General features: G+C 38.6%; 1 protein-coding gene across 1 annotated transcript in view; it reads left to right on the top strand.

Annotated features, from left to right (window-relative positions):
• LOC125235795 overlaps window positions 1–12696 on the top strand; it is a 41768-nt gene that overhangs the window by 14091 nt on the left and 14981 nt on the right. The window contains exons 11-15 of the mRNA XM_048142382.1: window positions 1853–2081; window positions 3751–3873; window positions 5487–5576; window positions 6595–6735; window positions 11980–12145. Coding sequence (XP_047998339.1) covers window positions 1853–2081; window positions 3751–3873; window positions 5487–5576; window positions 6595–6735; window positions 11980–12145 — 749 coding nt within the window. The remainder of the gene's footprint in view (window positions 1–1852; window positions 2082–3750; window positions 3874–5486; window positions 5577–6594; window positions 6736–11979; window positions 12146–12696) is intronic.

The raw sequence follows: 12696 nt of genomic DNA, 5'->3' as shown, positions 1-12696 counted from the left end.
AATTTAAATAAACATAATTTGAAGTTTTATAGAAATAAAAATTGATAAAATCTAAACTTTTTGTACCTACTTGAAAGCTATTGTATTGTATGACATGGCAATGTAGATATTGAGGTCAACTTGAGAGGAGCCAAATAAAATAACAGTTACAAGGTAAAAATACATATGAAGATAACGATTTTATTTATACTGGCTGTTTTTGTGCCTACGTGAAAATGTGGCCGTGTTCGCTTCGGTACTGACGAACTACTGTTACTTAACATAAATTAAACTAATAATATTATTATCTAAACCTCATCAATTGATGTAACATTTATAACACGCGTAAACGAGATAAAATAGTCCACAACTAATCGAATGACCGTACCGTCGTGTCTTAATCACTATGTACAAAATAGTGCTAATTTCACTACTATCAAATATAGCCCTATCCCTTACTCAAAGTGTTGACGATGAAAAAAGTAGTTTAGTGTTTGTGTTCGACACCACGGGGTCTATGTATAATGATTTGAAACAGTTACGAGAGGGCGCAGAGATGATTTTGAACACTGCTTTGGAAGAGAGCAACATTATTGCCGATTTTGTGTTTGTGCCTTTTCCCCTTACTAGCTCGGAAACACGTGTTTTGTCTTTTAATACCAGCGGGTAAAAACGCATTTTATCCACTAGTGGGTAAAGTACTTTGACCTTGAATAAAGTCAAATTAACTGCTTTAAAATTGATAAAAGTAGGTGAGTCTAGTAATAAAGATGATTTACCACCTGTGGAACTACTGGAAGCAGTGATAAACGCATTTTTTGCGTTGTAGTTTCTTCGCTATAGTTAGGGGAAAAGTTTTGTGTTACACTCGGGTGCAAATGTATTTTACTTCTCGTGTGTTAAAAAACTCGCAAGTTCAGGATTCTATTCTCGAACCACTCGCTTCGCTCGTGGTTCAACTATAGAATCCTTTCACTTGCTCGTTTTTCAATTCCACACTCGGCGTTAAAATACAACTTTGCCCCCTTGTATAACAAATAACTATTTCATGATCCTGGTAAGTCAGACAAATTTCAAATACACAGCAAGCCCTTTAATTTCGAAGAAATTTAATTCACATTCTTTTACTGCGGTAATAGGTATCTAAGTATGTATTTAGGTATTTACAGTATCATAATGTAAGTGACAATATAGCATATAGTAAACGCCTTTACTTTTTTGCCGTATTGAGCTTTAGGTTCGAGGTACACGTACAAACAGTAACACCCTTAACTAACCATCGGTAGACTTTATATCCATGTAATAAGGATTGCCGATGGACACAAATCATGGCCGTCTTTTGAAAAAGTCATGCTATACATAAGTTCCTATTATTTAATCTCTAAAATTGAAAGGAGGTACCATAATATTATTAATATTAATAAACTGATACAAACGAACTTATCCATCCGGAAGCATAACATAATAACACATTGTGGCCATGATCCAATTTGGCCCCAATAAATAACGATAAGACCAAGGAAATATAACTATTTGACCTGGGAAAGTCCATGATTTTATTGTCTGTAAAATAAAACACGAAATATTAACGGTGGGTCAAATATTTATTTTGTTCTGTCCAAAGATAAAAAAGTTAAGAATGCAGCTAATGATTTTAAAATGTCTTAATATAAAGCAGGCTTACTGAAATAAAAATGCCCCTTGATATGATCATCAATGTTTTTCATATAATCAGCAAGTACATGACAATTTTGTAGTTCCTTGTGTGACAGGATATAGACATATCTAATCTACTCACCCACCCGAACCCAAAGAAACTTACCTGACTACCTTATACTTACATTATCACAGTAAAGCAATATATTTCCATTAGGTGTCGGCCCAGCAACAGTGACCCACAACAAAACCATATTCCACGATGCCTAAACATCGTTAGAGTATACGGCGGCGGAGATTGTCCAGAGAAGAGTCTAACCGGCCTCCAACTGGCCTTGAACGTCAGTCGACCAAAATCCTTCGTGTATGTGTTTACTGACGCTACTGCCCATGACCACAGACTAGTTGGAAAAGTGCTGGATCTCGTACAGAGGAAGCAGAGTCAGGTAAGAGTGCAAAGATATTAAAGTATACTGTGGCAAAATCGTTAGAGAAGAGTCTAACCGGCCTCCAACTTGCTTTGAACGTCAGTCGACCAAAGTCTCGTATAAGTGGTAAACGATGACACTGCCCATAACCACAGACTAGTTGGTAAGGTACTAGATTTGGCACAGAGGAAGCAGAGTCAGGTAAGAGTGCAAGGGTATTAAAGTATACTGTGGCAAAATCGTTAGAGAAGAGTCTAACCGGCCTCCAACTTGCTTTGAACGTCAGTCGACCAAAATACTTCGTGTATGTGTTTACTGATGCTACTGCCTATGACCACAGACTAGTTGGAAAAGTGCTGGATCTCGTACAGAGGAAGCAGAGTCAGGTAAGAGTGCAAGGGTATTAAAGTATACTGTGGCAAAATCGTTAGAGAAGAGTCTAACCGGCCTCCAACTTGCTTTGAACGTCAGTCGACCAAAATACTTCGTGTATGTGTTTACTGATGCTACTGCCCATGACCACAGACTAGTTGGAAAAGTGCTGGATCTCGTACAGAGGAAGCAGAGTCAGGTAAGAGTGCAAAGATATTAAAGTATACTGTGGCAAAATCGTTAGAGAAGAGTCTAACCGGCCTCCAACTTGCTTTGAACGTCAGTCGACCAAAATACTTCGTGTATGTGTTTACTGATGCTACTGCCTATGACCACAGACTAGTTGGAAAAGTGCTGGATCTCGTACAGAGGAAGCAGAGTCAGGTAAGAGTGCAAAGATATTAAAATATACTGTGGCAAAATCGTTAGAGAAGAGTCTAACCGGCCTCCAACTTGCTTTGAATGTCAGTCGACCAAAATACTTCGTGTATGTGTTTACTGATGCTACTGCCTATGACCACAGACTAGTTGGAAAAGTGCTGGATCTCGTACAGAGGAAGCAGACTCAGGTAAGAGTGCAAAGATATTAAAGTATACTGTGGCAAAATCGTTAGAGAAGAGTCTAACCGGCCTCCAACTTGCTTTGAACGTCAGTCGACCAAAGTCTCGTATAAGTGGTAAACGATGACACTGCCCATAACCACAGACTAGTTGGAATGGTACTAGATTTGGTACAGAGGAAGCAAATTCAGGAAAGAATAAATTTCAATTTAAGTATACTGTGGCAATGGATGGAGTATCTGGCTCATAGTTGGCATAGCTGTAACAGCTTTGAATCACAGTCGACCAAAGTAGGTACTTTGTGTATGCATTCACAAGTGAAGGTGTATTTCGACTTATCCGGTTCGAAGGACCATTGTTAAAACGGAGGTGTATAACTTATAACCGGATAAATATAGGTATACGAGTATTTATATACCTACCTACATTAGTGTGATGTTACTTGATGTTTGCCAGTCGCTTTTCGGTGAAGGAAAACATCGTGAGGAAACCGGACTAATTCCAATAAGGTCTTAGTTACCCTTCAGGTTGGAAGGTCAGGCAGTCGCTTTCGTAAAACTGGGATTAGTTGTCAAAGCGGACCCCAGGGTCCCAAGCCGTGGAAAATGCCGGGGTAACGCAAGGAGGATGATGATTACTGTGATGTTACTTACGATCTTACCATCAAAATATTTACAGTAAAACCCATTTTGTCCGATTGTCTGTCATATCTACATTCTAAATAAGAATGATACATTTCACAATGGTTTTTCAGGTAGTGTTTGTACTGACGGGCCACTGCGATGATCTAACAAAGCCCTCTTACCTCGTGTACCCGCAGATCGCCGCCGCCAGCTCAGGCCAAGTGTTTTATTTGAAGAAGACTAATGTTCACAAGGTAGTCATTTTTGAGCAATTTGACCATTACCATAAATTAAATATAACAAGATCATACCATCCCATACATTAAAATGAGACCGCCTAAGACCGCGCTTACACTCCACCACACATAGATGGCGCCACAAAAAAAATGTCCTGTAGCTTTCGATTATACTTGTAGATGGCGTTAAGTGTCACTTTTGACATAGATTTACGGCTCGGAATTGACACTTAATGCCAATCTACAAATAATTGGTGGCAACAAGGCATTTTTTGTGGCGCCAACTATGTGTGGTGGAGTGTAAGCGCGGTCTTAGGCGGTCGCATTTTAATGTATGGGATGGTATGATCTTGTTATATTTAATTTATGCCATTACCTAAGGTTATATATAGTACTCGTATCGACCTATAAACGCTTTCCAAATTCCAAATTATTAATTTATCAAACAGCTATGTACAACAATTATAAATGTATAAAATAGGAAAGGTACAGCGGGGCAAATCTCGACTGGGGGCAATTGTAACTGATCCATTTTTTCCATTATTACACTATGATGTTGAGTTCTACATGTATCAACTGAACAGGGGGGTTACCATGAAGTGCTAAAGCCGTTCAGTTTAGGTTGAAAGAGAGGGACGGAGCTATGAACTGCTATAGCTTCGTCCCTTTCTCTCAACCTAAACTGAACGGCTTTAGCACTTCATGGTAACCCCTCAGGCCAACCATATATAACCGGTGGACAGTCTATTGAATAATGCAAACAATGTAAAACATGGAAAAAATGGACCAGTTATATTTGCCCCCCTCGAGATTTACCCCGCTGTGCCTTATCAACAAATATAGTGTCTTTGGTCGTGGAGTAAACTACTTACTTGCTGACTGTCTGTAACAATAGGATCTTGAAAAAAAAAAATGTAGAGTTGCAGGCATCCAAATGCTTCGGTAACCGCTACTCTATAATTCTGACAGGTACAGTCGACTACAATAGTTATTTGTTTTACAAGGGGGCAAAGTTGTTGTTTAACCGCACGTGCCAATATTGATACCCGAGCAAGCGAAAGATTCCAATAGTGAACCGCGAGCGTAGCGAGTGGTTCAAAAAGTGGAATCTTGAGCGTTGCGAGGGTTTCAAGGCACGAAGGTTAAACAAACTTTGCCACCGAGTGAAACACAACATTTTTCACCACACCAATACGAACAACATACTAACTATAAAACATCAAATTAAATGAAATCCATCAATATATAGAATATTTATGATTCAAAATCATCATTTATAGGTAAATTCTACCAGCCAGCTTAAGACATCAAGTTAAAATTTGTATGAAATTACTTTGCACTCTTGTGGATAAAATGCAATTTTGCTATCTGTTTTCGAATAGCAAAGTAAGCTTTTACCAGTTGGTGTGGTGAAAAGAGATGTATCCACTTTTTTGCATTGTAATAAGGTGAAAAAGTGGATACATTTCTTTGTAGTCGACTGTACATGAAAAACGATTACTTTCGACAAGTATGCCGTGAGTCAATTCACAAAGACCGTGAAATTCTCAGTGTATTATTTTCGAGCATAGTATATTTATTGGATTTCCTTTCCTAAACATTTTTAGACTTCCACGTAATATTGTTTTCAGGTTTTAGATTTTGTAAGAAGTTCAATAAAATCCAGATCGGTTAACTTGGGCACAGTAACTAACCCAGCTGGATACAACTATACTCGAGAGGTAAGAAACATGATAAATATATGAAGTGTTCTAAATATGGAACAATTTGTTATTCCACGTAAGGTTTACGAAATATTAAGTGAGGAATGTTATTCTAAGTCTATTTTTTCCTAAGTACGCACAAGACAAGTAATTACTTAGCTTTTTTACCGTAATAAATGTTGCTCAATATCACACAATATGATTTACATAATATTTACACAATATCCATACTAATATTATAAATGGGAAAGTGTGTGTGTCTGTTTATTTGTCCGTCTTTTACGGCAAAGCGGAACGACGGATTGACGTAATTTTTTAAGTGGAGATAGTTGAAGGGATGGAGAGTGACATAGGCTACTTTTTGTCCATTTCTAACGCGTGCGAAGCCGCGGGCAAATGCTAGTACTCACATAAATTAATGCAGATCACTATAACTGATGATGTATAAACCGGCCAAGAGCGTGTCGGGCCACGCTCAGTGTAGGGTTCCGTAGTTTTCCGTATTTTTCTCGAAAACTACTCAACCTATCAAGTTCAAAACAATTTTCCTAGAAAGTGCTTATAAAGTTCTACTTTTGTGATTTTTTTCATATTTTTTAAACATATGGTTCAAAAGTTAGAGGGGGGGGACGCACTTTTTTTTCCTTTAGGAGCGATTATTTCCGAAAATATTAATATTATCAAAAAACGATCTTAGTAAACTCTTATTCATTTTTAAATACCTATCCAACAATATATCACACGTCGGGGTTGGAATGAAAAAAATATCAGCCCCCACTTTACATGTAGGGGGGGTACCCTAATAAAACATTTTTTTCCATTTTTTATTTTTGCACTTTGTTGGCGTGATTGATATACATATTGGTACCAAATTTCAGCTTTCTAGTGCTAACGGTTACTGAGATTATCCGCGGACGGACGGACGGACGGACGGACAGACAGACAGACATGGCGAAACTATAAGGGTTCCTAGTTGACTACGGAACCCTAATAAAAAAGACCTATTAAGTACCAACCTACTTATTTATATTGCCAGATCCCAGTGGACAGCTCGCTAGATGAAGTCACCGTGTCAGTATCGGGCTCCAAGCCTAAAATCCAAGTATTCAGCCCAACCGGCGAAGAACTGACAGGCCCGCCCAAACTTCTTACTACATTAGACTTGGCCGAAATTATGGTAAGTAACTTGACTAAAAGTATAAACATAAACATATAAACATAAACATAATTTTTATTGAAAACAAGTATTGCATATTTACATTACATCCAACAAATACTTAAAATTATCGATGATTTACATTTGCCCGAACTAGGGAAATCCTGTGTTTCAGGCGAGAGGTACGGCAAAACAAGGTTCAAACTTAATTTAATTCAATTTTAATGTTCACTTACAAAATGTATTTATTTATCATTTATTCATTTCACTACTTAAGTTATTTATATAATATAACTATTTACATTATTATTTGCTTTAGCAGATCAATACCATTGTTATACATAATATATTAATAATCTTATTTATCTCAATGTGTGTTTAGACCTACCTATTACCTATCTATATATTCATTTTATAACTAATAGTAGATTCTCTGTGTCTTCGTACGTCATATTTTGGAGGGCTTTTCGGAGAGTTTCCTTACACTTCGTGTAGCTAAGTGAGTATAAATCTAAAATTGCATTAAGCTTGTTATATAAAAAAGGACCTAGAGCGATGAAAAATCTCATAGAAAAGGCATATTTCCTATGAATGTTTTGTTGACAAACAATATCTTTGCGCCTCTTGTTAGTATGTTCAGTGTTGTACGGGGTTGCGGCGTGCTGTTATGGGAAGAGGAATGGGCGGAAAGTAGCTACCTTTAGAACGGCTCTCTGGGCTCTTTCTAGGTTGAGAAGAGTAGTTTTAGCTAGTCCGCCCCAAGAGGAAATACAGTATGTGATCACCGACTGACATATCGCATAATAAACTTGTTTGATTAGTTGAGTTGACGCGACTGTTCGTAGTTTTTTGAAAACATATATCAGCTTGCGCACTCTACTGCACAATTTTTCGACGTGGTCTTTGAAAGAGAGAGTTTCATCGATTATAATACCCAAATATTTAGTGTTTTTTGTAATAGCTATTTCAGGACACGTGCATCGGTTGATTTCAAGGCTTGTACAGTTGTAATGGGCGTATAGTTTGTAATTATTTGTGTCGAGGTTATTTTTGCGCATGTTAAATTTTATATAATTAGTTTTAGCTGAGTTGAGAGTTAGTACGTGACGTTGTAGCCATTGAGTGGCCTTCTGAAAACCACGTTGTGCATACTCATAGACTTCCTGTGTTGATTTCGCGGAAAAAAGTAGGGCAGTGTCATCAGCGTAGGAGATGATTTTTCCATTCTGCATTTTTAGATTGCAAAGGTCATTTATATACACTAAAAATAGAGTGCTGGATAAGCAACTTCCTTGTGGAATTCCATAATGTGTAGTTTTCATATCTGCGCTAATAACGTCATTGATTTTTACGCATTGCTCACGTTCGTTTAGGTAGTCTGTAAGTAGCATGAGCTGAGTACCTCTAAAACCTAGTTTTTCGAGTTTCTGCAGAAGTATGGGAATGGAAACTGTATCAAATGCTTTGGCAAGATCAAGAAATATTCCTATTGTCTGGTTTCCTTTATCCAGTTCCTGGACCAAGTAATCTGTTAGCTCATGTACTGCATCGCCGGTTTACAAATTAGATCTAAAACCAAACTGGGTTTTCGACAATAACTTATTTTTTTCTAGATATTGAATGATTCTATTATTAATAATTTTTTCTAATATTTTAGATGTTGAGGGTAATAAAGAAATAGGTCTGTAATTGGATATTTGGTCTTTGTTGCCAGATTTGTGAATTGGAATGATTAGAGATTTTTTTAGGCATTTGGGAAAGATCCCCTCGGTGAGGCATCTTTGGAAAATGTATGTTAAGTGAGGGAGCAGTAAATGCTTATATTGCTTTAAAAATTTATTTGAAATGCCATCCCAGCCAACTGCAGAGTCGTCTCTTAGGCTCATTATCATTCTTTCTACTTCCAATTCGTCCGTATTTAGTAGTACAAATGATTTTGTTTGATTTTGATCGTTATCTGAGCATGCTGGATCATGTTGCATTTGAGGCGAAGTGCTTTGGATTTTATTGGCTAGATCTTGTCCGATATTTACAAAATACTTGTTTACGTGATTAACAGATGATAGTTGCGATGGTAATATACTTAATAAATTTGAAGTTGACTCTCGTTGTGAGCTTGTATATGTTATGGTTTTTATACATTTCCAGAGTAATTTACTATTTGTTCCCGCCTTCTGCAGTTGTGCCTGGTCATAACTCTGTTTTTAACCTTTTTTAGAATGTCGTTGCAGAAATTTCGATATCTTTTATACGTTAACTGTATTGTTAAGTTATGTGGATTCGATTTGGCTTTTAAATGCAGTTTGTCTCTGTGTCTCATGCATCGCACAAGTCCTGGTGTTATCCATGGTTTTATGTTATAAAGGTTATTTTTAATACGTATCTTTGTTGTGTTGTTCAAAATTGCTTGTTGTGTCATTTTAATGAGGTATGACATGCTACTATTTACGTCAGTAGAATTATAAACTGGGCCAAAGTCAATGTTACGTAAGTCATTTTCTAGCTTGTTTTTATTTAATCTAGACGCAAAAAGTTGCTTACTCGTATTTTTATGTGTTTTACGAAAGAGGGTCAGAAGTGCAGCATTATGGTCGGTAACTGTAGAATTGGTAACGATTGTAAGAGCGGGGTAAACTGTTTTAAGCATGATATGGTCCAAACAAGAGCCGCTTTTGTGTGTTGGAAGCATGTGGGCGGGAAGCATTCCATGAAATGAACATAGATTCAAATAGTTTTGCGACATGGGGTCGCTATTCTCCGGTAGAATATTAATGTTTATGTCCCCTATTAGTGCAGTAGTTTTAAAAGATTTTAGGGATCCCAAATAGACATCGAGGGACTCGATAAAGCTATTTGTATTTCTAAAAGAAGGTGGTCTGTATAAGGCAATTATGGCAAGATCTGTGCCGATTTTAATTGTTAGACGACTACAGTCTGAGATATCAGGTTCTTCAACTGATATATTTAAGTTGGTCTTGATATATACTACTACTCCGTTGTTTTGGTTGCAATTTGTCTTACTGTGGTACTATATCCTGGCATATTCGGTAGATTATTCTGATTTGCTAACCAACATTCTGTCAAAATGATTATATCACTTTCGTGGCCAAGCCTATGTTGAAATACGTTGAAGTTATCGAAGTTTTTATAAATACTGCGTATATTTTGGGTTAATATAGTCAGAGGATTAGGGTGGGCGAGAATATATTGTTTACAATCTTCTATATCGCATGTTATGCACTCCGACACAGAGAGGCTATCTAAATCAGCTAATACACTATTGGTCATTAATTTAGGAAAAATACTAGGTTATTACTTATCTAAGAGAAAGTATAAAATAGAATGCAATAATATTACACTCGTAGTGACGCTCTTAGGCGCCTTCATAATCTATTGAATCAACAAACCTTTTTTCGGCAAGTTTTCTTGCTGGGCACTCAGCATCGCCAGTTCGGTGGTCACAGGGCTTTTTGTACTGCATACATGTTGCACATTTCGGGGGCTCGTCTTTGTTGGGGCACTCTTTTCTGTCGTGTCCTATATGCCACAATGTCCGCATGTGTTGGATACTGCTCGGCAAGTTTTAGCGGCATGTCCGTAACCTTGGCAACGGAAACAGAGAGTGACTAAGGTAAAATCTCGAACTGGGCAAGAGGACCAGTTTACAAATACCCGGTTGTTTTTAATTAGGGCTTTCCGTATAATTGCAGGGACTTCTATAATGTAATTGCAGGTGTCGGCATCTTTTCTCCCAGATTTGTGGCTAAGTTTAGACGAGGCCAAAAATGTTTCTAGTGTCCAGTTGCTTTTATCGGATATATTTTGATGATAGAGGCATTTAAAAAATTCTGTCTCTTCCATGCTTGAGGGGACTCCGACAATCACGATTCTGGGCTTCCGTTTTTGCGCTTCGTCCACAATGAGACCAGAGGAGGTTAACTGCACAGATTTAAGCTTGGCGATGTCCTCCTTCGATTCGGTGCTTATTATTATACCACCATTCTTGATTTTTCTTAGACCTCGTACGTGCAAGTTGAGCTCTTCCGGCCGAATTATTTTCTGTACCAGTGTTTTCGTTTCCTCGCTAGATTTTAGTTTATCCGTAGGAAAAATTGTTACCGAGCTAATATTTGTGGGCTGGACATACCTTTTATCATTATTTTTGAGGGCATCGGCAAAGGTAACAGGTACTGGGGTGGATTTCGAGGATTCCTCAATGCTCTTTTTGAGTTCCTGGAATTGTTTTGAGAGTTCTCTTGTTTCTTTTTGGGCTTGATGGGCGTGGTAAGAGAGACGAGCGTTGCCTTTCAGGCCTTGGTATTCCACTGCCATAGCCGCGGCGTAGTGAGTAACTTGTCTACACATGTCCTGAATTTTGGTCCTTTGCTCAGCGTTTATCTTGCCGGTCGAGTTTGATGCTAGAGTGGAGATCGTTTGTAGGGCATGCTCTATGTTTTTAATCCACCCATGGATATCCACGGTAGGAATCATCTTCGGGGGGCCAACATCTTGCTCCATTTCTTCTTCGATGGCAGGTTCAGCTGGTTGTGGTTTTGTTGGGCTTCGCGGCGTTAGTCCACTCCGATTGAAAGGGTTGTCGTCTCCCATTTTCATTTTAACATTCTTCTACATAAAAGAAAGAATCAAACGTTTGACCTAGTTAATATTGTGCACTCCGTTTAATTGTCTGTGTTCGCGATTTTTGTAAGTGACAATAAAATTAAAATTAAATATTTGTCACGTCCGATCTCGTTGTCGGTTTGAAACGTATATGATCAGTATCATTTGGTATAGTGGAACTAACCGTGGGTAAAGAAAAGACTAATGTTGGTTTTATGAATGTGAAATCTGTCCTTTATTTGTACAAAGTTATTTTTTATTTTTTTTATAATACGTAAATGGCAAACAATCATAGGGTAAGCAGTGCCCGTTGCCTATGAACGCCTGCGACTCCAGGCGAGCAAGCATGGTTGTGTGATAAAGCCTATCACGTCAGGCCATCCTTTTCACACTATTTAGCGGGTTTACTGGTGAAACCCGATAAGTTGAGCAAACTGGTCTTTGAAATTTGAACTATATGCAATTAATTTTGCGCATTTCTCGTTAAAAGTTACTTAGACCGAAAGTACACTGTCATATATAATATGATCTTAGGTCTCTATGCCTCCCTTTTTCTCCAACCTGAAGAAAAAGGACAACATGTTGCCTATGATCATATTTCTATGATAGTGTAATATCGGCCTTACACGAATGTTTCACTTTCAGGTAGTAAAAGTCCTCCAGCCAGAGCCAGGGAACTGGTCCATAACTGTGGGCAGCGAAGCGGAGCACTCGGTTAAGGTAGTGGGGCTCTCGAACCTGACCTTCCACCATGGGTTCTCTGTGCAGCGGCCGGGGTCACCCGTGGAAACTAGTTACAGGCCACTACAAGGTGACACAATTAGTATTAAGTGAGATAGAGTAGGCTGCACTAATAGCTGCCATGCGCGGATCATGAGACCCCCCCCTGGGGCCTGGGCCTTTACCACGTAACCCACCCCCCCCCTAGGCACAAAGCTGGATCCGCGCTTGATAGCTGCCGCTGGGCTGATAGCGCTGGTGGCCTAGCGGTAAGAGCGTGCGACTTTCAATCCGGTCGCGGGTTCGAACCTCGACTCGTACCAATGAGTTTTTCGGAACTTATGTGCGAAATGTCACTTGATATTTACAAGGTATGAATATAGAATCAGATTTATCTAACTCTGCACTGATTTAGCAACCAGCAGTGTGGTGAAATGTAATAGGAGAACGTGACCACAGTATAATAAAGAGTACTATCGTACAGTATGGCCACTCCCGCTCCCCGCTGAAAGTGCCGCCCACCCCCTCTCGGTTACCTCACAGTTACCGCCTGTCAAAAACGCGAACAGTCGACCTGTCATATCTCACTCACACAAGCATGGTACGTTCACCTACACGAGCTTAGAATGTGTGCTAGGAACG

The sequence above is a fragment of the Leguminivora glycinivorella genome, chromosome 18, assembly GCF_023078275.1.
Source record: "Leguminivora glycinivorella isolate SPB_JAAS2020 chromosome 18, LegGlyc_1.1, whole genome shotgun sequence".
In the NCBI taxonomy this organism is placed as follows: Eukaryota; Metazoa; Arthropoda; class Insecta; order Lepidoptera; family Tortricidae; genus Leguminivora; species Leguminivora glycinivorella.
This window is presented reverse-complemented; position numbering and strand designations above follow the sequence as displayed.